This window comes from Rhinolophus ferrumequinum, chromosome 20, assembly GCF_004115265.2.
Source record: "Rhinolophus ferrumequinum isolate MPI-CBG mRhiFer1 chromosome 20, mRhiFer1_v1.p, whole genome shotgun sequence".
Classification (NCBI taxonomy): domain Eukaryota; kingdom Metazoa; phylum Chordata; class Mammalia; order Chiroptera; family Rhinolophidae; genus Rhinolophus; species Rhinolophus ferrumequinum.
This window is the reverse complement of record NC_046303.1, coordinates 40,403,812-40,429,280: the sequence shown is the minus strand read 5'-3', so window position 1 is coordinate 40,429,280 and position 25,469 is coordinate 40,403,812. Positions and strand designations below refer to the sequence as shown.

Here is a 25,469-nt window from a genome sequence, read left to right as displayed (position 1 = left end):
AAGTAGAAAAAAATGGGTCCATATATTAATAGTCCAAAAATAATCAATAAATGCCATTGTGGGGACAAACCCCTGGAGAGCAGTTTCCAGGCTCTCGGCCTCATGTGGAAAGGACCTGGCTCGGGTAGTAGATGGCCATCGGCTGTGGCTAGTTGGCCGTCAGCTGTAGCTGGTTAGCCATCAGCCACTGATAAAACCGCCATGGCTGCACTGGGGAGTGGGAGTCAGTAGGTTGACAGAAAAGCAGACAGCAGGTCGCACGTCATGTGAATCCAGCCTCCAGTGAGGCTATAGTGGTATGACTCCCCTACCTATGGCTCCATGGGTGTTCCTTTTAGGCCTAGCCACATCCTGTGTTCTTATGTGGGGAGCGGGATCTGAGACCCCGCAGGCCGCCCCGCACGACAGCCATGTATCCAATTTAAATGAAATAGATATGTAAATTGAGGTACATAAATGAGGTTACCCGAAAAATAAATTTCAATAACATGAATTCCAAATGCATAAAATATATTTTAAATAATAGGTCAATAAAAAGCAATATTAAATGAATGAGATGGATTACCAGAAAAATAGTATGAAATACATTTTGCTATTTGAATATATTTTAGTGTATAGTGTTTAGAGCAAGAGGAAAAATAGTTTTTCATGATCTAAAATATATGGAAACTATTTGTTTTCCTTTCATTAAGAGTTAAAAAGAAATCAAAATTCACAATAATAAAATTGATTTAATGTAAAACGTAAAGGAATAACCAAAACATAGGCATTTTATCATGTTACATTAATTAATTTTGAAAAGATTAGTATGGCCAATATTGCTGTCATGCAGGGTCTCTGGTCCCGCTCTCCGCACAATAACGCAGGATGTGGTGAGGCCAAAAAGAAACACCAACAGAGCCATAGATAGGGGAGTCATACCACTATATTCTGGCTGGGGGCTGGGTTGGAGATACAGGAAGCAGGAGCCATATGAATCTGCCATCCGCTTCTCTGCCAACCAACTAAGCCCTTGCTAATTGCAATCCACGCTTGCTAACTCAGCCATGGCAGTTATATCAGTGGCCAATTGCTAACTGGTTACAGCTGATGGCCATCCACTATCTGAGCCAGCACCTTTCCATGTGAGGCTGGGAACCTGGAAACTGCTCTCTGGGACTCTGTCTCCACAATTGCCATACCATTAAACTTTCAAAACTTTACATCTCTCAATGCACACATAATGACCTATCTCACCCATAATGTATGAAACATGATTTATAAGTTTTCAGAATCCTTATTACAAGTTGCTATGAAATGATGTTTTAATTCCTTTTAATTTAGTTTTATGAAACCCATAAGCATTTTCAGTAAGCCTGGAAAATACGATAAAGTCACCCTTCTTAGAAAGGAAATGTTTGAGGTCATGATTAGGGTTACCCATCGGGCACCATGGGGATCATGACTTTATTGCAGCTGCTGAATTAACTGCATCTGGGTAACACCAGAATCCCTCATTATACAACATCGATAGCAGAGTAGGAGGGGACGGGAGAAGGCAGGGGAAGGGAGGATGGAAGGGAAGGAGGGGATGTGAGGAAAGCCATAAAAAATGAGGAAAATGCACTGAGGTAAATTTTGGAAACCACAAACATGAAAGAATATCTCATATCTTAGGAAATTAATGACCTAATTGAATCATTAAACCAAATATGCTCAGTACTTGTGTTCACTATTTATTATAAAATCCAGATAATTTGTTAGATAGGTATGGTTATTATCTTCAATTTTCAAATTGAATTGAATTCAAAACACTGCAACTCTAGAGTGGTTACGATCATTAAAGAGGGCTATGCTAATTTCATCAATGATATTTTCACTTAAAACCTGTTTTAGCAACATATACCGATAACAATAGTTAATATTTGTATTGTGCATTATAGTGTATGAATCATTTTATTTATTATTTGAGTTCTACAGGAATGCTGTGAGCTGCTTATTATTTTACCAACACCCTTAATAACAACAGAATAGATAAGGTATTTATTCAAATCACCATTGTTTATTATCTGTGTGTTAATAGGCAAGTTCAAATTCATATGTCATGCAGGGACTCAACTCCCGCTCCCACATAAGAACGCAGGACATGGTGAGGCCAAAAAGGAACATCAATGGAGCCACAGATAGGGGTGTCATACCACCATATTCTTGCTGGTGGCTGGGTTAGAGACACAGGAAGCGGGAGCCACACAATCTGCAACCCGCCGTCCGCTTCTCTGCCTGCCAACCAACTATCCGATCAACCAGCATAGCAACCAGCCTAGCCACAGCAGTTGTATCAGTGGCTAATTGGCTAACTAGTTTCAACTGATGGTCAACTAGTCACAGCTGATGGCTACCTACTACCCAAGCCAGCACCCTCCATGTGAGGCTGAGAGCTTGGAAACGGCTCTCTGGGACTCTGTCCCCACAGTGTGTCTTTACCTGTTAAACTTTAATAGGAAGAGAGAAAGTCTGTAGTTTTAAAAGTCATAGCTGTATGTAGGCAATATCTCCATTTCTATCCACCCTTAGTTATTGTCATATTGAAAATTTTCAACCTAATTTGTTAATGGTAAATACGGCATTCTGTGTTCATACATTTTTGTGTACTCAGTTATATTTTTTGCCTTACATTTGTGAAGTATTTTCTACTTTTAAATAGTTTTCACAAAAACTATTAAACTTGTTTCTCACAATTATAAAACATGCAATGTCCCGTTTAATGGATAAGATACTAAAGCCCCCCGAAAGTTAAGGTATTTGCTCAAGTACAACTAACGAGTAAGTGCGGGTAGCAATACAAAATTCTTGACTTCTCTGGACTTCTACTTCATTGTTCTTTTTCTTTATCCCTTTCTAACGGTCCCAGCATTTGCATCAATTGGGGATAGCATAAAATCTGTTAGAACACACTTCGTATTGGTCTAATTTCATATAACTGGAAAATGTTTACTGTAGTATGAAGGTGTAATATGACTTACAATCACTATACTTAAAGTGAAATTTTCGAAGATGAATTCTCCATGTTTGCTGATATGTGATTAATTGAGGATGGGGAATACCTGTGCTTTGTGTTCCTTTATCTACCTTCCTTCACCTGTAGCCAACATTACTATGTGATTGAGGCATTCTTTTTCCATGAACTCAGAATCTAGCTCTAAATCATTCTATGTACAGACATACCTCGTTTTATTGTACTTTGCTTTATTGTGCTTCCCAAATGTTGCACTGTTTTTTTACAAATTGAAGGCAAGACCCTCCAGCAGCAAAAATATTACAACTATCTTTATTGCGATACTTGCTTTATTCCAGTGGTCTGGACCTGAACATGCACTATCTCTGAGGTATGCCTGTAGACCATCTTAGGCGGCTGCTACAAATCAATCAAGCTCTCACTTGAACATATCTATATATCTATGTCATACATACAGGTTAATTTACATCTTCAGGCACACAGGATAAGTTTCTCATAAATGCTAATATATAGACAAAACTTTTAAACTTATTTATTTGTGCTTTAGACATCCAAAAATGTCTGACAGAACATAAAATAATACAAATTAAAATTTTAAATCCTATAGTTCATTTTAATTTATTGATTAAATGATTATAACTGCCTTCCATGATATCTGCAGATTCCTGGCTATACCTCAAACCAGTGGCCCAATTAATCTTACTGACAAAGTTTACCTCAGGAAAAAATGGCCTCTATTTTTTACAGAAATGGTAAAACCATTGTAGGAATTGCTTACCATTCATCTTTTGTTTCACAGTATCCAGGACAACGCCTGTTAACACAGTCATTTCTCAGTCCATATTTATTTAAGGAATAAGTTTGTGGTCTTCACCTGCTAAACTTTAATCGAAAGGGAAAAAGTCTGTGCTTTTAAAAGTCACAGCTATGTGTTGGCAGTATCTCCATTTCTATCCACCCTTAGTTATTATCACATAGAAAAATTTCAACATAATTTTTTAATGATAAATATGGCATTCTGTGTTAATAAATTTTTGTGTATTCAGTACAAGGAAGGAAAGAAGGAAGGAAGGAAAGGAAGGAGGAAAAAGGAGAAGGCAAGAAAGAAAAGAGGAAGGAAGGGAAAAGGAAAAGAACAGAAAGAAGGATGGAGGGGCAATTTAATCATGATGACTCAGGTTGAAAAATTTCATATAATTCAAAAGGAATTGAAGAGGAATTAACATTAAAACCGATCTCTACAAAGAAGTTGACTTATTAAATATAAGTATATATGCTATAAAATTGCATTTTGTTATCTTTTGCATATATATATGTGTGTGTGTGTATATATATATCATCAAAGAGATCATATTTTTGCTCTATTTGGGCATGTTGTCATTTTGACTTTCTTTACATAAAACTGTCAATGCTTTATATAAAAATGTCAATATCCAAAATTAAATACAATTTTGTTTTTAAAGAGTGATTACGTCCACAAGTAAAGCAGTGTCTAATATAACACAACTAAAATGACAGAGTAATAAATTACTTTATGCAATTTCTAAAATAATTTAATAGATTGATACTTACCAGAATATCTTTCCCAGCCCACTTGCATTCATCCCTTCTGGTGTAAGACACTGGCCACACAATCTAAGGGCAGAGAAGAAACATTATTTTATGCCAATTAAGTTCTGTTAATACTACATCCAACATCATAATCTGTTAGACCAGTTTGGGGCAACTGAGATAAAGTAAGTTTCATAAAGTCTTATGGTCGAAGGAGCCTTTCAGGTTTCAACTGTGCAGTGGCATCAGTTAATTGGCACAAACTTAAATCATTCACTCTCCATGTACGCATTAGGCTTTGCTGTATGTGAAAGCTGAGCAACACAAAAATTCATGTACTCAATACAGGCACACCTTGCTTTATTGAGCTCTGCTTCATTATGCTTCACAAGTGTTGTGTTTTTTACAAATTGAAGGCAAGACCCTCCACCAGCAAAATGGTTTTGACTCTCTTTATTGTGATAGTCGCTTTATTATAGTGGTCTGGAACCCAACCAGCAATATCGCTGAGGTACGCCTATAGATCTACGTAAGCAGCATGCAGTGGAAAGAAATATAAGGCAGGTTGGGAGAGGGAGATCATCTTGGGAGGATGTGAAAATCTACTGAAGAGACATATAAGTAGGCACGGAATATGGCTTATATCCATCTAAATGAATCATTCTTTATTGTGAAATAATGATTTTGAAATCTTAACATTGGGCGCTCTAATCTGAATCTAATCCATTTGTCTAATCTGAATCTCAGCACTACATGCTAGAATGAGCAACTAAAAGGTTAGAAGAACACATTTTAGGAAGGAGTCTTTTTTTCCCCCAGGGAAAATAGATAACAATAGTTTTATCTCACTTTTTGGAGATACAGGAGGAAATGAAGAAATAAATCGATAGCTTTAAAAAAAAATCACCCTCCCCTCAGTAGGCAAAACAGACTAATTGATAAATAATTGTTTGTGTTTTCAACCTTAATATTTGGCCTTCATCCTTCCAGAGGTTCTTATGAATACAGTTACAGTAGTAAATAAACCAAGGTGTTAACTCGTGGCTTAGAAGACTGTGGGTACATTTCTCCTCAATAATATTAAGGCATATAACTTCATCTAAATTCTAATATTAAATTTTACAGTTTCCCTCAGCAATTCCAATGACTCTTATCTGTACTGGGGCAGAACAATTTTTTTTTAATTCATTTTTCTTTTCTAGTAACATTAGTTAATTTCAGAAAAAAAATGTTATATGTACAAGAAATATCCAGAGATGGTGGTGGTTAATCATTCCCGCCTGCTAAAAAGCTTTTAGTCTCAAAATGATTGATTATCATTCATTTGGGAATCTCCAGATAATTCAGCATAAATGGCCATAAACTTGGACAAAGTTTGTGATATTCAATCTACGAAATTACAAAGCAAAATACAACACATTTTTGAACAAGAATTTAGGACACATTGAAATAACCTACGATGACATAAATGTATTTCAGGTCCATGTCACAATTATAAAAGCCCTAAAAATTTTTGGATACGCAACATTTTTACTATTTGAAGCTCTTAATTTATATATATTTTTTCTTTTTCATGTGCTTTCTTTTCATGTATGTCTGTGTATGTAAATTAAAACTATTATTTGACTTGTTCCACCAGTTTATTTACAAAGTAGTCACATAGTACAAAACATCCAAGAATAGTAAATGCATGTCCTTGCAGTTATCATTACCCTGAATCCTGATTACTATTCCGTAGGTTCCATAGCCCTCTCGTTACACTGGCTATGGAAAGGCCAAATAATCTGTTCTTACCTAAAGTTTACAAAGGAAGAGGATCAAATATAAATTTTCTCTGAGACACAACAATAATAACATATAGCAGAGCTAAAATTATTCAGCTTTCCAGCTAGATTGTACAAAAATCACAGATAACTAAAACAATTATTTAATTAAAAAGACAGTTTTTTTTTCCTGTTTAGTTTGCTCATTTATTCTGTTCTTTAGACTCCACATATAAGTGAGATCATATGGTATTTGTCTTTCTCTGACTGACTTATTGCACTTAGCATAATGTTCTCTATGTCCATCTATATCTTTGCAAATGGTAAGATTCCATTCTTCTTTATGGCCAATGTATCAATCCAGAGAAACCCAAAATGCTAATTCAAAAAAAAATATGCACCCCTATGTTTATTGCAGTGCTAAGTACAATAGACAAGACACGGAAACAACCAAAATGCCCATCAATAGACGACTGGATTAAGAAACTGAGGTACATCTATGCAATGGAGTGTTATGGGTTGTTTGTTCATAGTTTCCTACATTTTGATTGTTGTGTTGAGACAGTATGGGCCTCATTCTGTAATTCCTTTCTTATGTGAAATATTCATATAATCTAATTTTGATAACATGCTAAATTCTCTCATACTTCGACAGGTGTGTATACTTTCAATTTTCCAGAGATCCAGGATAAAACGTATAGGAGATACATTTAACTTAAAAATCTGGCATGAATAAAATAAATTTGGACAAAGAAAATTGTCTTTTGGAAAGTAATTTAATAAGGATAATTATAAATCAGTGGAATGAATGTGTGTGTGTGCGTGTGTGTGTGTTTTCCAACAGTATCCATTATTCATTTCTATGCAGAATAATTCCTAACTTTTTGATTAGATTTGTTAACCTGTTGATATTTTTTATTCTTTGTCCAAAAATTTCTCAGCTAACTAACAATGCCTAAATTTATTATCCTTATATCCAATGTGCTTCATGATCTTTCCCTTCTTTATGCTTCTGTGGTTCTACACATGGCAGCCCCTCTTAATTAATTATTTAATAAGCATTTATGCCTTCAAGTGATTGTACCTTTATCAAGGCCAAAAATCTTTCCATGGTCCTTCCAGCCTGAGAATGTGTTTTTGTATCTAACAAGGATTGGCCAAGGATTTACCTTTATGTTCATGTATCTTGAATATAATTTTGTAAATTCTTCAAGAATTATGACACACTATAGTATCCCCTACAGAGTTTATCAGAATAGTAAATGCTTACGAAAAAGTGGTTTAATAACACTACACATAAGTTAAAAAGAGCATTTACAGACAAATATATATCAACAAATCTTTAAGTAAATTGTATTTACTCTTAGAAATAGTGTGATGTAATTAAAATTAAATAATATGGTTGGAATGGGATGTTTAAAAATTAGAAATAGGTCTCCTGTTGCTACAATAATGATTTTAAACTCAAGAGCAGGAGCTATAACAAGAACATTATGACACTGGGCAAGTCACCTAATTTTAATTAATTCTTCAGCATATATTTATTACAAGTGTATTGGTAGAAGATACTGTGATATACCCAGGGCGTACACATGGCTTTAGAATTTTTCTCACCTATAAAATTGTAGGTTGTATTACATGATAATTTAATTATTTTCAATTTTAGAACCAATTGAATATATAAACCAAATTAAGAATATTTATTCAGAAAAAATATTCAATACATTAAATATATATTCTGAAGTGATATGTGCTCATATATTGTATATTTATATGTCTCTTTCTCTCTGTCTCTTTCTCCGTCTCTCTCTCTCTCTCTCTCTCTCTGTTTGTGTATATATATATATATATATATATATGTATATATACATATATACCTATGTATATACATATACACACACATATTTATAGACATACATATGAATTTTACAAAATGATAAAAATGTTATTATAAACATTCAAAATTTGAACTGGCATAATCTGCTATTATTAAAATATCAATTTTTTCTTAATTATCTTAGATTTTTCACTTATTTTGTAAAGGATGACTTCTCTTAATTTTGTCCAATCTGTTACAGTTTATAAGAATTTGAGGCATACTACTTTAAAGCCCCACGTCTTAAGTAAAATCAACCTACATAAATACTGAAGTGTATGTACTCTAAAAAGCGTGTTATACTAGCACTTTTGTAAATATTCTTGCGTAAAGATCTTTGTTCCTCAGAGAATTAAGACTAGAAAAATTGACTAAAAAAATGGCTGACTTAGATTACAGCATATAGAGTCAGTAGCACAATTTTCACTGATATGTCAATCCATTTTTGTTTTCCAAACTGTACAGTTTGTTAAATAGGCCAGAAACACAATAAAGAATACGGATAAAACTCATAGACTGAAAGAATCTAAATGACCACATTTGCAAAAACCTAACACTGAAAATTGATCTTCCAGATTAGGGTTTGGCAAACTTTTTTTTTAAAAGTCCAGAGAGTAAATATTTCAGACTTTGTGAGCCAGATGATGTCTATCACAACTACTCAATTCTGCAACTATAGAATAAAAGCAGACAATATGTAAGTGACTGAGTGTCTGTTTTCCAGTAAACATTATTTACATAGTTGATATACCAGATTAAGTATGTGTATAATGATTGATGGATTCTGCATTTACTGGCAGTACGGAGAGATGTATATATTTATATATAGGTATATGCACACACGCATATAGTATACACATACATACATATTATATATACATATTATATATGTATATATGTGTATATATATATAAATATATGCACACACACTTGGTGATGAAATCAATTATGATATATTTCTATAATGGTTCAGGTATTTACTTGTATGCAGGAAAAATGATATAACTATGAAAGGATAGACTGAAGTTAGTATTGCTTATTGATCATTGAAAATACTATAGTTTCTTCCTTGAAGAGTTTTATGGTATATTGCATCCATTGATTTGTGATAGTCAAATCAATGCATTATTTTTATTTGCATCTGAAAATATAAAGTATAAATTTAAACAATTTTTCAGTTGTCACACTGTTGTATAGCTAGAGAATTCCATATAACTTGAGATGCTTCAAAAGAACTACAGTGTATATATTAGAATAAAGATACCTTTTGAAAATCCTTGATATTAACCAGGTTGAATGAAAATATGTGATCCTTTGCTCCAACATACAGCCTGCTCCGTTCCTCATCCAAAAGGAAGGTATGATAACTGGAGCTGTTGGCCAAGCCATTGAAAGTGATAACATTGTTGGATTCCAACATTTCTGCAAGGTAACAAAGCAAGACATTGGGTGTTAATCTGAGGTCCTACATGAGCACAGATTACTGGTGCATGGTGATTTGACTACTGCCTGCTGTAGTCACCAATCATTAGTTTCTCTTCATGGTACTAAGAAATATACAGGAGCCATTTTGTTTGTTTGTATTTACATTTCATTGAAGTGGGAGTTATCAGTTTGCTGATATCATACTCAAGACCACACACTCCTATAGAAGAGAGGGAGAGAAAACCTTGTCTACACAACTGGGCTAGTGGAATATATTTGCAGTTAGTGATGGATTAGAATGGTCAGCATTGTATATAAAATGTCTTTAATTTTACAAAAACTTGATTAAGTAGCTTCATTTGCTCCAAGTCATTAGCTAGAAAGAAAAGAATAGGGGCCAACAGAGCAGAGGTCATGTGGGGAAACTTTGTTTAATCTTCTAGGTTGTTTGAAGTCTCTTTTTATTGCCTGCAGAATTTTAATATACCTTTTTGACCATTAAATCTATTCCATCATTTAAGTTATTTGCAATATTTTATAACTGACATATATAAAGAAGCTAAGTTGGGCTTTCATGAAAACATGAATTAAATTAATTTTACTATCTGACCTCAATTTTTCAGTTTGTTATCGCTCTCCAAATGGCTTTTGCTGTGAATGGGCAAATACTGAAGTTTTAGACCTGTATACTTTAAGTGAGAAAAATATGTTTAGATAAAAATACCATTAATTGTAAGTCCACTTTTGCAGAGAAAGGTAATTGTTGATAATCACAAAAGAGGTTTTCTTTAAATATCTGGTTCAATTGAAATTATACCAGGGGTGCCAAAAAAATGTATATAAATGACCTGTATTCATCTTTTGTTATCGGTATATATTGAGCATTACAATTTTAATAGTTTTTTCTTTCTTAAAATGTGTATACCTTTTTTTGGCACCCTCTGTATATATATCGCACCCCCCACAGGGATAGAAATTCTCCAAAATTGTGTCTTGAATCAATGAATCAGATTTTTCCAGTGCACACATAATGGAACCCTTTCATCCATAAAATGGAGAATGTGTCTTCCAAGAACAGGAAGTGGAAATGCAGCTCCCTCTTCCGTCTTAGCCCTGACTCCAGGACATTAGCCATTTGATGAATTGCCTTGATTTATCTATTTCTCCTACAGCCTTCTCCATCTTATCAAAATAAATATTTCAATACAGGACAAAGTTCAAACACTTTAACTTAGCATTAAAGGTTGGGTGACCACCATCTGAGTTTAGACTCTACCTCAGTACTGCTCCTCAGGTCCTCTATCCTGCAGGAAAACGTGCTCTGTAGTTGTCCACTTTTTAGCCATTGCCGCTATTGTTCTTGATATCTACCACTATATGGCACCTTGCAAAATATCCACTCTTATCAGCTAGTTCAAAATGCAACCTCCAATAAATTCTGATAGAAGTCATTTCTTTGCAATATTTTGCTTGAGTTACTCTTACAACTTGTATCACACTGTCAGTTATTACAATCATTCACATAAGTGACTTTTCTACTAGAATTAGCATTCCCTCATGTCAGGAAATATGTAATTAATAGCTCATCATCCATAACTCACATGGTTTCTTTTTCATATTACCAGGTCAATAATATTAAATTGAATGTCTATGTATCTACCTATGTAGGACTCGATCTAGCCACCACTCCATCTATCAATTTATCCATCTTATACTGAAAATTACATGAATTGTTAACAAGCTGTTAAAAGATGTTTTCAAATTTCTTAATGAGAAAGAGTACAATACTAAGCGGCCCCCACCCCTCCAAAAGAAAAGGAAGGAAAAGAAGGGAAAGAAGGGAAGGAAGGGAAGGGAGAAATAGACCAAGGGAAAGAGTTTCATTTATGTGGGTCATACCTGAAATAAGAGGTATTAGTCTCCAGAGAAAAAGAACAGAGAATCTTCTACATAACATCTGAATTTAAATGTCATTCCTTTCACCAGTGTCCAAATGATTGGAAAGAATCATTGCTACAGAGTGTCGGTACAAGACTGGAATTGCAGGTGCTCTGAGCTGTGTGAGGATGGAAAGGGCTGCTATGAGACGTAGGGGTACATCACCGGATAATGTTCATGCATTGACTGAATGGCTGTTTAAGGAGAGCTGGTCATCAAATAGACTAGGTGCCCTCTACTTTTTCTTCCAATTCTAAACTCTATAATTCTACTCTAACAACAGAGAGACCAAAGTATAGGTAGAAAGGCAAATTAAAAAAAAGAAAGAAAAGCCAGCCAAGTCTAAACCAAGACAACGACATAGAAATAATCAATGGAAGGGTCATCTAAAAGACACACAAAAAAAATTTAGTTGAAAATACATAGAATCTACATAAGGGAGTGCTATGCATCAAGTGGAAGAAGTTATAGGAAGACGAAGACAGATACTACTACAGCTATAAAACATGGAGTCATCCAGTTATATAGGTAAGTACACTACCATCACCACAGTACTTACTAGATGTGAAAACTAGAATGAGTTCCTTACATTACTTGGGCCTCAGTTTTTGGAAAATGGGGTTAATAATATATCTTCCAAGAGTTATTTCGAAGGTGAAATTAGATAATTCATCTAAAATACCTAGAATGATAAGTGGCAGAGTAGGCACTTAATTAAAGGTTACCTGTTTCTGTAAGTAGAGATTCAATATTAGTATTTTCGATCTTCTTAACCAGAATTAGATAATTAGGATCCAGATGGAGGAGAATGAAAAACTACTTTTCTACCGACCTTACCAAGTGTGATAACTTATTAACATACCGATAATTTATATGAAGGGATAAAATAGGAGAAACATGCTCTTTGATTTACATTAATATTAAATATCATAGTCATTTTAAGAACAAGAAAATATTATTTTTTGTTCACCAATTTCTGTATCCTGAATTATAAATAATAAATAAGATTTTCTATATTATAATTCCAAACAATGAAAATATTCATCTAATTGAAAAATATGTTACAGGTTGAATTCCGTAAATTAGTTCAGGGAGAATTATTGGTTCCAAGATACAGACAACTAGAGAAGTCTTTAGTGGTTTTTGTTGAAATCACTCTGGAAACAAACTACACTTAAAAAAAACAAACCCCCCAAAAAAAAAACAAAACACCATGTTATGGCTGGATCATTTCATTTAAAAAAAAGGTAATATTTTCCTGGAGTATGGGTTAGCAGCTGTTTTCCATTGCTTTCAAATATATTTTAACTTTGCCTCATCATTTTAATTTCTTTAGAAGTTCCTCTCTCTGGGGGCCTCTTTACATTGCTTTAAAACTGAGAGAAGAGTCTTTTTGAAACCCTCATGGCAGTGAGTCATAGCAAATTCTGGATTGCTTAGGTTATCTCACCACTTTCCAGGGCAAAATACATAGTTTCAAATCAGAGACCTGTTCTCTAAATCTAGATCTCATATTCTTTAATATTTTTTCCTTATTTAAATTTATGATTTTGTTTTTCCTATATGTAGACATATTCAGCTGAAATTGATATCAAATAACTCGATTCTACTCCTTCACAAGTTTAGGTATTTCTTTTCAGTACCTATTAGTAAACATTACCATGACATAAACTGTCATGGGAACTAAAATAAATATTCAGTAATGTGAGATGCTTAATATTCCATTACATTTCCACATCTTGCCTATGCTCATAAACTGTGAAACAACAACATGTATTATTTTAAAGAACAACCTAAATTTCTATAGAATCAATTGGACTACAATGAATCCTCATAGACCAAAACATGTAAAGGTACTAATTCATTTTGAGTGTAATTCAATTTTTCTCTGGTTGAGACATTACTTCAACTTCTACATGCCATGTCAACCATAAAGAGAAGCAAATGCAGGATTATAATCAAAAGTGCCATTTCAGAAAGCTCTCTTTAATGAACTGTATTCTTAAAATTGAACTGTAATTAAACAAGCATTCTGTTGACTCCAAATTCACCAAATGATTTAGGGTTTCTGTGATTCGTGTAATGACAAAATAGATGATATACTGATCATGCAGTAAAGCAAATAGTTTGTGCTCAGTAAGTGCTAATTATTATCACCACTGTCATTGTGATATAAGACAATGTAGACAGTAAGCTTAAGTTACAGATGTTCTGAAAGGAAACATCAATTCACATAATTTCAAGCAGCAATGTGGTCAATTATGAATAGATTGCACTCTCTTGTGGTGTGGTTCCAAAAAGTAGTCTTATGAAATTCAAGACACTTACATATAAAATCCATTTGATAGACTTCCTTTCAATCTAATAACATACAGCAAAAGAAGAAAATAAATTATAATCGGTGTGTTCTTTAATCAGAATATCCTACCAAATAATCAGGGGAGAAGAACCATGATTTTTTCTGAGTCGATTCTAATTTTCATTCTCCTTATTTATACATTTTGTCTATTTCCGTTGAATTTATCACGACCTCTAATTCAGCTTTATTTGAATAAAGAAAACAGAAAAATACATTGGTAGCAATCATTATTACTAGTACATTGTTTGAGATATTTTGACTTTGGGTGGTGAACACACAATGCGATATATAGATAATGTACTATAGAAATGTACAGTTGAAACTTATATAATTTTATTAACCAATATAACCCCAATAAATTTAATAAAATGTATAAAATGTATCAAAATTATTGCATAAACTAGTATTCTTCTTATATATTTATTTTATTACATGAAAAGAAAATAAAAGATGGAAAAATTTACAACAAAACCATACATGACTATCCATCTCCATATAATACAGTTACATGGTTCCTATAGTGTTATGATTATCTTTAGGATAAACACATATTTATATAGATGATTACACAGTACAATGTAATGTAATCAGATTTTCAAAAGGCAATGAAATAAATACTGATTTCTAGAGTGCAAGACTGCCTAGAACCAGACTTTTTACAGGATGGAAAACTCTTGTATACTTGACTTCAAACCCAAACTACAGCCACCCTGTTCTTTATATTTCTGCCTCCCATTATATTCCTTTCTCTCCCTCCCTCTCTCCCTTCTTCTTTCCCTCTCTCTCCCTTCCTCTATCTCTCTCTCAAGTTTCATGGCATGAAAAGTAATAGGACCCTACCAATTGCTGAACTAAAACACATTGCCTGCATTCATTGATGGCTTTAGATTTATGTCCTTTTTCCATTACTTGAACTTTTCAAAGAACACTTAAAGATCCCATTGAAAGTAGTCAAAGGCTATTTCATCAAGTTCCAGAATTTTAGATCCCATATTTTAATGCTTCCTATATTATTTTTTTAAAATGTCATACACCAAAAATATTTCCAAAAGCAAAATTAGGCTGAAATAAATTGCAAAATAAGTTGCAAAATTGGCAACTTTTTATTGATTATAAAAACAAAACACCGAAACACATACTATTTGCTATCATAATCACTTCATACAAAAAGGACGAAGCATGCCATTTAGCTAACAAAAAGGGCAGAAAGGACAAACACATACACAAAGAATCATCTTTAGAGATGAATATATTTACACTATGGAAAATTTCACCTTATTTTTCTCACTTTATTTTTATTTCATCAAGGACTTATTACACAGAAGGGAAGTTCTTTCCTCAGACTTATGTTTGGAAAGTACTGCTCTAAAGATAAACTGTGTGAATGCCGAACTAGTAAAATTTCTGGCCAGTGCATCCTGTCATGGCATAGATAGAGTCAATATTAGTGGGTTTCTATATGCTTATTATTTATTTGGTGATACTGAGCATACTCTCTCAATTTGAAGTTTGGTAAGTGTTTTTCAAATATATTTAGAAAAATCTATTTTCTAAATTCAATAGCAGTAAACACGCAAAATGTGCATCAAGTTTACATATCCTGGCCTGAAGTTAACTTTTATTTTAACTACTTTTTCCAACATGTGCCAGAACCAACAAAACTCTATAAAACACAACCTCACAACCTCTGCCTTGAACATTTCTCCAAGTTTTTCTTCCAACTTATTTCTTTGCCTTTGATGATGGTCTGATCTCTAACATCTTCATCACATTGAATTTATGTCAGGACACTCCTCTGCCAGATGCTTCTCATTCGTAGTTGATGTGAATAATCAGCTTTTTGACTTGGGCAGACTTCCTGGTCAAGGTACAAGGTGCCCCAAATTCAGCTTTGGTCAATTACAAATCCATCCCCAGCCCAGCTCTACACTCTTAGACCCCACTCAATACACAAGTGCCCTGAACTACATTGTCAGAGAGAGACGATGCATTTCCCCTTAAATATGCTTGTAAAACATCAAGCATATTTATGGCAGGCCTGTGATATTAATCTGTGTTCCACTTTTTATAATGTGAAAAAATACATGTTTACAATTTAATCTGATGATTCAGATTTTTATTATGTAATGGAGTCATGCAAATCCTAAGTCGAGAAACACATATCCCGTTCTCATTAAGTGTAACACACAGGCATTGGCTAAGATATTTGTGGAGTGTAAAGATTCATAAAAACCTCAATGGAAAGTTACACAAATGCCATTAGAAAAGCAAAATCTAAATGAACAACACAACAAAGAGATTAATAAGAGCTGAGGAAACTGTCAGGAAGAAACAGTGAGTGCCACAAGGAGAAGTGAATAATCCTTGGAGAAAGGGGTTGGCAATTAAACTTGGTGTCAAAAAATGTATAGGACTTTTGCCTGCAGACATAGGTGTGGTCGAGCATTACATGCAGAGGACGTGAATAAAGACCAGGAGATAAAAATAAGGGAAAATACAAGAGACAGACATTTTAAATGGCTACTATGTGCCAAAAACTGCTGAATGTTTATATTCATTTAAGCCTCACAATAACCTAGTGAGGTGGACATTTTCATTCCCATTTATTCTCATGAAGAAATTGACTCAGATAGACATTGGAAATATACTAGGCCATAGAGCTGGTGTGATGTAGAGTGAAGATATCCACTTTGCTTTGACACTGGAGGACTGGCTCTTTATATCTTACCCCATACTACTTTTAAGAGGGTAGAATTTTTGAGAATACGAAGAACTGATTGTTGAGAAGAATGTGAGAACTGTAAGAGTACATTTTGGAGAATACAAAGGCCTGGTAGTTGAGAAGATTCGTTACCTCTTACTATCATATAACTTGTCTCACTTAGGAGTCTCTTAAATATTTATATTATTCTATTTTCCTTATATTTGGTCCTTTTACACAATAACAACTCTGTGGGTAATCTTATCTGCAACTATAGCTTTTGTTACTAGCAGTATTTTGATGTCTCAAATGTATACCTTCCAAGCCAGATTTCCCTCCAAAGACCAAACAAAGACTTACTAGAAACCTGTATTTAGATATTGAACAAATATCTGAGTCTGCATGAGTTGAACAGAACTCACTGCCTTTTCTTTTTTTCCATTACTGACATCATCACGTTTCTGTACGTTTTAAAACTGTTTGCAAGTACCACTCATCCAAAGAATCATACAAACCAGATCCTCTTCAGTATCCACAGATTCAATCTATCACTTCAGTTTTGTTTTACACTGTAACAACTTATCCTATATTTTCTTTTGCTTATATACTCACTGTCACTATCATAGTTCAATTCCTCATAATTTCTTCCCTTGATTATTATAATTATCTTCTAACAGAACTCCCTCTCTAGGTTTATATCAATAAACAATGTTATGCACTGCCTCCAGAATAATCTTTCTACAAAATAAACATGACTTTCTTCTGGTAAATTTGAGAGAAAAGTCACTTTTACTCTATTCCTCTTTCCTTGAATCTCATAATAAAAAGGAAGGAAGGAAAGAAAGGAAGGAAGGAAGGAAGGAAGGAAGGAAGGAAGGAAGGAAGGAAGGAAGGAAGGAAGGAAGGAAGGAAAGAAGGAAGGAAGGAAGAGAAGAAAAGGAGGCAAGAAAATAGAGGAAAATATCCATATTAAATGAAGAGAGGAAATAATACGAATGGAATATCAAGTCACAAATTATTAAGAGAATATATCCAATATAGTGAAGCCTGAAACATTTTGATACAGAATGCTGAAATCTGGCACATATCCATATATTCCTATTCCAGGTAGGATACAATTAGTAATCAAAGGGTTATAAATTGCAAAATTTGCATTTGCAAATGCTTTATTACAGTAACTCTAGAAGTCTATATGACTAGAAAATTATTGAAAAATGTCCATAAAGTAGAAGTACAGCCAATGTACAAAGGCATGATCAACATCATTATTATAACTAACACTTGCATGCCAAGTACTGTTTTAATCACACACACACACACACAATAGATATTATCCTTTTACTAAAGGAAACAACTGTAATAAAGTACAGTGAAAGCAGGAGAGGACGTTGTGAACACTCTACAGATTGTTTTTGATAGTGTTTCCCAACAATCACATCCATCACAAAAATATGAAAGGATAAAGAATATATTTTCCTAGAAGAAAATATATTAAAGGTTTTGGAGCTTGTTTCCAAGTCAAAACAACTGTAGACTGTAAATTCCTCCAGCTCTCTTCCTCACTGTCAGGAGAGGGAGATAAAAAGTTCACCAAAGTGTAACGCAGGAGCACAGGAAAGAAGAAGAATTGACCTAAGGAAGAGAGGGTTAATTCTAGTTGTCAAAGTTCCAAACTAAGTAACAAAATAAAAAATTTTTTGAAAGAAGTGAAATTGATTAATGAGAAGATACCCTGTTTCCCCGAAAATAAGACCTAGTCGGACAATCAGCTCTAATGCATTTTTGGAGCAAAAATTAATATAAGACCGGTATTATATTATATTATATTAAACTATACCTAGGCTTATATTATATTATATTATATTATATTATATTATATTATATTATACCCGGTCTAATAAGACCGGGTCTTATATTAACTTTTGCTCTAAAAGATGCATTAGAGCTGATTGCCCGGCTTGGTCTTATTTTCGGGCAAACACGGTAATCGGAATGAAACATAAATAGGAAATAAAACCTAAAAATAGACTTATATCTGCAGACTGAAATGTCACCATCTTCCAGGAAATTCTATTTTTATAGAGGGATCAATTATGGAAGTTACTATTAAAGGAAGGATATATTTGGACTACTTAAATAAAAAGCAAGTCATCTATAGAAGGGAAGTAATCAGACAATGTTATTGCCAGAAAACAAAAAGAGGAATTTGTGAAAATATCCAGGTGAAAACAGGTGACTCAGTAAGTTTATACCCAGAAGATAGCCTTTCAGGAAAGAGAGGCAGTATCAACATTAACAAATGTGCAAGGTTTAAGTGTACAGAACATTCATCCATTCAAGAAACTACAGCAAAAGCAATTTCATAATAATGCAATTCATTCAAACAAGGCATGGATCAAAATCAAGAGCACAGATATTACATCACTTGCCACTTTAAAACCTGCCTAGAAATTTCCAATGTCTGTTATTTGAGCCCTTTGTGTTTTCCACACTTACTTATTTTGTTCATTCACCAATAGTGTATAAGTGTGCGTATACCTATATATATACAATGATATGCAGATACATATATTTATACACACACACACATACACACACACACAGGATTATTTTTAATTAACTCAATGGCATGCTATCTATAGTCACCACAGTTTAGAAGGCTCTCTATTCCTTATAGTTCTCCATTTTCCACCCTCTCCTGCTTGGGTGAATCACTGATCAAGCCTCTCCTGTGACTTCTCAGACATTCGAAGGGAATGTGCATCATGCCCTCCTTTGTGAAACACAGTGCCATGTACAAATGTAGTTTAATCACTGCTTTATTTCTTTAGCTCCCTTTCTAGAATTAAAGTATGCTGCTTTTACTTATTTTTATATTCCTGGTCCTGGGAACCTTTTTCTAGCATATACCTAGTCCTGGAACATAGGAGCAAGTATCTCAAACACTATTTGAAAAATCTTTTATTTAAAAAAAAAAAGCAACAAAAACTAATAAAAGGTAAATGTAATAACAAATATCTAGAAAAAAAAATGTTGCACCATATATTGTATGTCAAATTATATACTGGCTTTTCTAGTTACACTGTACATTCAAGTGACTAATAAAATTATGTAATCTAAACCCTAAATTATTTATAACATGGCTATAAAATTATAATAAAATAGCTAATTTTAAAAGTCTATGTACTAAGCACTGTTGTCATCGTTTTACATATGGTAATCACATGGATAACGTTTTTCAGCGTTCTGTTTAACTAGTAATATTAATCACAAAAACTATTGCAATAGCAATAGTAAAACTATCTGAGTGCAACTGAAGAGAGAAGACCCATTAAACTATTGCTATAACTAAATAAAGGAAGAATATATTTAGACTCCTTGAATAATAAAAAGCAAGTCAATAGTACTTGCTTTATAGTACTATAGCAATCATACTAAAAACTAGTTTATAGCAATAGTTTAACTGGTCCCCTATCTTTAATTTCTCTCAACTTTAATATATTCTTCAAGGCATCACTATATACAGTGACTTGATCATATTTTAAAAAATGTATACTTTTATTAAAAAAAAACAAAACAAAACAAAACAAAAAAAGGGACTTTCACCTACCACCATTACCTTAGCCCAATCTGATAAAAGTTGCAGTCCCAAATTTTCATCTGGTACCTTATTTTATAAGTTCCTGTTTGGTACCTGTTTCTATAAATTCCCACAATTTTATCAGACATGGCCAATTTATACCTCTCTAATCCTGGCCTGCCCACTCTTGCTTCCAATTTATTTTCCCTGTTCTTGTGCTTCAAGGTACAATTAGAAACCATCTCTCCCATGAAAACCCTGAGAACTAGTAGATCTTACTTCTTCCTCTGACGACCCACCGGCTTTGATCATAACACACGTTAATCACGTGCCACTCATTTGCATGGGCGTTAGGGTACATGCTTTAGTTCTCTAAAATAAAATGGGCACAGTGCCATATGGGTCTAACTATACGTAAAGGAAATAGTTAACTAGATAATTAATTAATTATCGAATTTGAAATCTAGAAAGATCTTTAGACTATAAGGTCTGTTTACTTCCATTTACAAAAGAATGTAAGTGACTTTTATCATAATAGTTGCAGAGGCCAGATTTAAATCCAGTTCTCTTGACTCAGTACAATGCTCTTTCTAAATAAATTTCTAAGAAAATGTGACTAATTTTTTCTCTTTACTTTTTGCTGCCTGATTCCTGATGTATAAAAGTTTCTGGTACAAATATATGCTCAAAAAATTGCAAACAATGTATAAAATAGCTAATTCATAATGTTAATTTTTACTTCATGGAGGAATAACAATGAGTTTAAATGCCATTATCACATAAAGTGACTAAAAGTTTTAAGGTGGACAAAATGATTAATACAAACAGGCATTGCGATTGATCACTCATTTCTGTGCAAGATAATTAGTAAAAACTTAGAATTAACATATAGATCCTTCTTTTACAATTCATATTGGTTAATTTAGTGCTTTGAGTGATGGGCTAGTAATCCAGATATCAAAACTTTGTTTTTGATTGTCTTATATCTTAATTATTTGTAAGGTTCCTTTACACTCAGGTTTCTATTATCAGTCAGCTCACCAGCAAGTATTCATTAAATGCCTATGAGTGGTAAACATTGTATTACCATTAGCAAAGTTAACAAAAAAAAAAAAAAGAAAAGAAAAAAAAGGAGGCTTATCTTAATACAATTGAATGTCTGGTTTTGCCCAACGTCTTGGTTAATTATTTACATGTACCACAGCATATATTTCAGTGTGTTCTTTAAATATCTATCATATTCCACATGACTATTAAAAAGCAAATGTTTTCTGATATTTACAAATTGTATACTTTATTTTCTCAGTAACAAAACTGTGAAAAATATTCACATATGGAGAATCAAATAATTACACACCACTTAGTCACCCGCTATCTGCTGCATACTCCAACTATAAAAATTTTTTAAAAAATATTTAAGAATTATTTATTTGAATTGTTCTAATGCTAAGCAAATGAACTTTTATAGAAAAAGGAAACTGAGTATTTCATGAATAGTGTTCTACAATAAGACATATTTATGACAGGAAAGAAGCCTTCCTATTCACCAAAAAAAAATGATACTTGTGAGTGTAAACATACTAGAGAACATATTTATTTCAGTGTTCATGGGTATTCCTTTTTGATTGAGAAAATAATCTATTTAATTCTTAGAGTTGGAATGGAGAGAGAAGGTCACAAGGAAACTCCAGATCTTATGCACATTCTCAAGAATCAATCAAGTAACCAAATCTGTGTGTGTGGCTGTAAGTAGGAATTACCCAACACTAGATTTGGCTGACAGAAGCTGTGCACTATATGTTTATGAAATGAATGAATAAATGGATTTCTAATTAGTGGGATAAAATGGAAATTTTTATGAATGTGTAGTAGTATATGTGGGTTAGACAACTCATAACTTATCCTGCTGTCCTTACTACTTCTAGTCTGTTCATTCTCTAAACTGCATAGTGTCTAGATGCCACAAACATAGTTTAAGTTTGTCAGTTAAAGAACTAGAAGTTGTTGACCAAAGAGGTTATTTTAATGTCTCCTTTTTGGGGAGGAGGGAGAGGGCATTCGTATGGCATGTCCTTCTTTAACTAGAATAGATACACTTTAATTATGCAGGCTTCTGGTGTATCCATAAAGGGATTTTGTTTGCATCAGATTTCCCTGCAGAGGGATGTGAGGGAAATGAGAGAGGAGAGATGGTAAACCAATGAACTCAAAGAATCTTTGGATAAAATCATACAATGTGTTCTGGGTATATTCTAATCTTACTGACAATAATATCCTATGTATGATGGCATGCTGCAAATATTTTCCGCTAATAACGTATTTAACTTTGGAGTGGACATATTTCATAATTTATTAAGTAAGGGAAGTCAGATGTAAACAATTAATTGATATTTTATAATTTTTTGACATTCACAAATAAAGGGGGAGAGATGGAATTAGTACATAGAAGATTTGGGCACAATTCAGTCTTCCTATATTCTGCTCTGCCCAAATAATTTGTTTTTGCCAAAAACATCTGATGGTATTAGTTCTAAAATTTACGTTATACAGAAAAAAATAATTGAACAATTTTATCATACATAGAAAATGAGACCAGTTTAAATTAATCTATTTTATTTTCCAAACACATTCTGCTATAAATATATTCTAAGATTGGGTTAGGTTTAGAAGTGTTCTTGAACTGAAGTTAAATATAATGTGATCCAGGTTTGATTTAAGGACAACTCAGTAATACCCTAAGATGACGCAAAAAAATCTAGCTTACTTGTTGACAATCCTAACTTTCTCAGGGGCCATTAAATCAAGCACACCCCTCCGTTGGAGAAGACAGCAGACATTAAACATTCTCTAGACCACTGCAGGACCCATAGACGTTTAATCCCACAAAGACAAACATCTAATTCAGAATCTGATTTACCTCTTCTTCAAGAGTGGGCAAAAAAGTAGCATACATCAATTTCTTATTAACTTCTTTACTTATTTACTTCTTTACTAATTTTTCTATCCTTCATCAAAAAATGTGATTGTTTCCCTTTTACAAAACAACAAAAAAACCCACAAAAAAACCCAGTAATAACAGTGTTAAAATAAATAATAAATGTGAAATATGATTTTCTTTTAATCCCTGCTGGCCACAGTACGTATTCAAAATGAGACTCACATTATTCTGAATGCAGAAAATAACAGGTAAATTTGTCTTAAGACATGAGGAAGAGAAAGTGTTATTGCTATGAAGTGCTAATGAAACCCTCAGAGCAATTCAAGGTGAGCAAAGAAAGAGACACATAACATTATCTAAGGTCACTGATTTCTTAATTTTTTCATTTTCCTCATACCTGCTGATTCTGCATGTACGTAGTTATAATCTGTTAACTCAGTCCTTTATAAAAATATTATTCTTCATAACAATATTGTTATTAAAGTAAACTTTATTAAATTGAAAATAATTTTATATAATTAAAATTGGAATATATTTATTTCTTCGAAGACATGATAGGTATTATTTTTAACTTTCTCTTCAAATTAGTAAACTGTTATGAAAATAATGACCTATGAACTTCCACCTCACAAAACTTGCTTTAAAAGCTGAGGTTATGTATTTTGCTGTATCCTTAAATGGAAACATCTTTTTAATAAGATTTGTAAGATTTTAAAAATTGATTTTAATTTTTTATTTTCTTGTAAAGGAGTTCTTTCCAAAAGATATGCGCTTATTATTGGGCTAAATGTCACTACAGACAAAACTCATAAGTGGTAGAAACTGGTAGAATTTTAAAAATTGAGAAAAAATTTCTAGCTTTTCCCAATTATAACTTATTTTCTCATTTCTAAACACTCAAATGGATAAATCACTTCTACTTAAAAAAAAATAAAAAAAAATTAGTTTAAAAGTTCACAGCTGAGTTTGTTTGATGAACTTAATGACTTCCACCTCATTTAGTAAATCAAAATCTAAAAAAAGCTACACTCAACCCTCTTGATAGGCTCTGGAGTTTATCAGCCCTGCTTTGCCACTTCATTAGCTGTCAAGAACCAGTAAGTGATATTGCTATGAAAGTCTTGATTCAGGTAGTTGAAAATGCTCTTATTGCAAAAGTACCAATTACCAACAGGCTTGAAGTCAAAAGGGGGTGTATCCAGAAAGACACATCATCCACATACATACAGTTGGTTATCATCTTTGTAGACATCAAAGAAACAGAGAACATTTCAACTATCAGTAGTTGACTTACGGCATTCACAAAAAGTACACACATTGATTTAATATACACTGCAGTAGAGTTACTATTGACCTTACAACTCTTACCTTATAATCTTATGAGGGCAGCAAAATAGGGATTAAAAAAAATGCATATTTTCTTCCCAAAGGAAAAATCATAAAAGGGAAAAACTTGCATGATTTATCTCTGTGCTTAAATTAATTCTTATACTTAGCTTTAAACTATGTTTGTGCCCAAACTTTTCTTAAACGCATTTTTGTTTTGTTAACTAAACAATTCTACCATGAACTTCCCCTTTAATGTCAATATACTATTTGAAATTCAAATATTGCTTTAGTGAAAGTAAAATGTAATTATACAGCCTTTTATTTCCTCTACCTTCTACCGTATTTCTGAGTTTGGTGAAAACTAAACAGGACAACCACTGGGGTATAAAATCATAAATAATCCAAAGAAAAATTTGAAAGAAAGTATTTTCAGTAAGATGTACATGACATTATCCATATATTCAGAACTGCTGACCTTGTCTCTTTGCCTAATGAAAGCAAACATACCTATTCATGAATGAATGATCCTATACTGGTAGGACACATAAAACACCAGTTTCCTTTGACGCTCCATGTAATGAAGGATACCATGAGAAAATGAGTTTGGGAGAATAGTGAATATATCACTATATTATACTACAAATTAAGACATTAAAGACTTTTGGCGGTCTAGCTAGCTGTAAGGAAATTTGCTTAAGAAAACTATTAAACCCAATCTTTCCCAACTTTCTATGGCGTAGAGCTTTCTTTAATATACAAAAGTACACCTCCTTTCAAGGAATATTTAGGGAGATACTATCATATTAATGTCAGATCTTGATTATTAAAATTATAACACATTTTATGAATAAATACCATGTTGAAATACTTTGGGAAAAATATTTGGTGGGAATTATTTTAAAATCATAGTCATCAGGCTAATTATCCTGAAAAATGAATGCAGACCAATCCCTTTCTTTGTGCTCTAGTATCGTCTGCAATTACTTTATATTTTTGGTTGGTAACAGTATTGTA

The 25,469-nt window shown here is 33.0% G+C and overlaps 1 protein-coding gene across 6 annotated transcripts in view; it reads right to left on the bottom strand.

Annotated features, from left to right (window-relative positions):
• The window catches only part of SEMA3A (semaphorin 3A), a 488,784-nt gene that overhangs the window by 148,082 nt on the left and 315,233 nt on the right, over positions 1 to 25,469 (bottom strand). For 5 of the 6 annotated variants that reach the window (XM_033088936.1, XM_033088935.1, XM_033088937.1 and 2 more), the window contains 2 exons: positions 9,450 to 9,607; positions 4,568 to 4,630 (listed from right to left, as the gene is read on the bottom strand). In XM_033088936.1, coding sequence (XP_032944827.1) covers positions 4,568 to 4,630; positions 9,450 to 9,607 — 221 coding nt within the window. Of the gene's footprint in view, positions 1 to 4,567; positions 4,631 to 9,449; positions 9,608 to 11,509; positions 11,582 to 25,469 lie in introns of those variants that run through there. The other variant, XM_033088940.1, reaches the window with a different exon arrangement.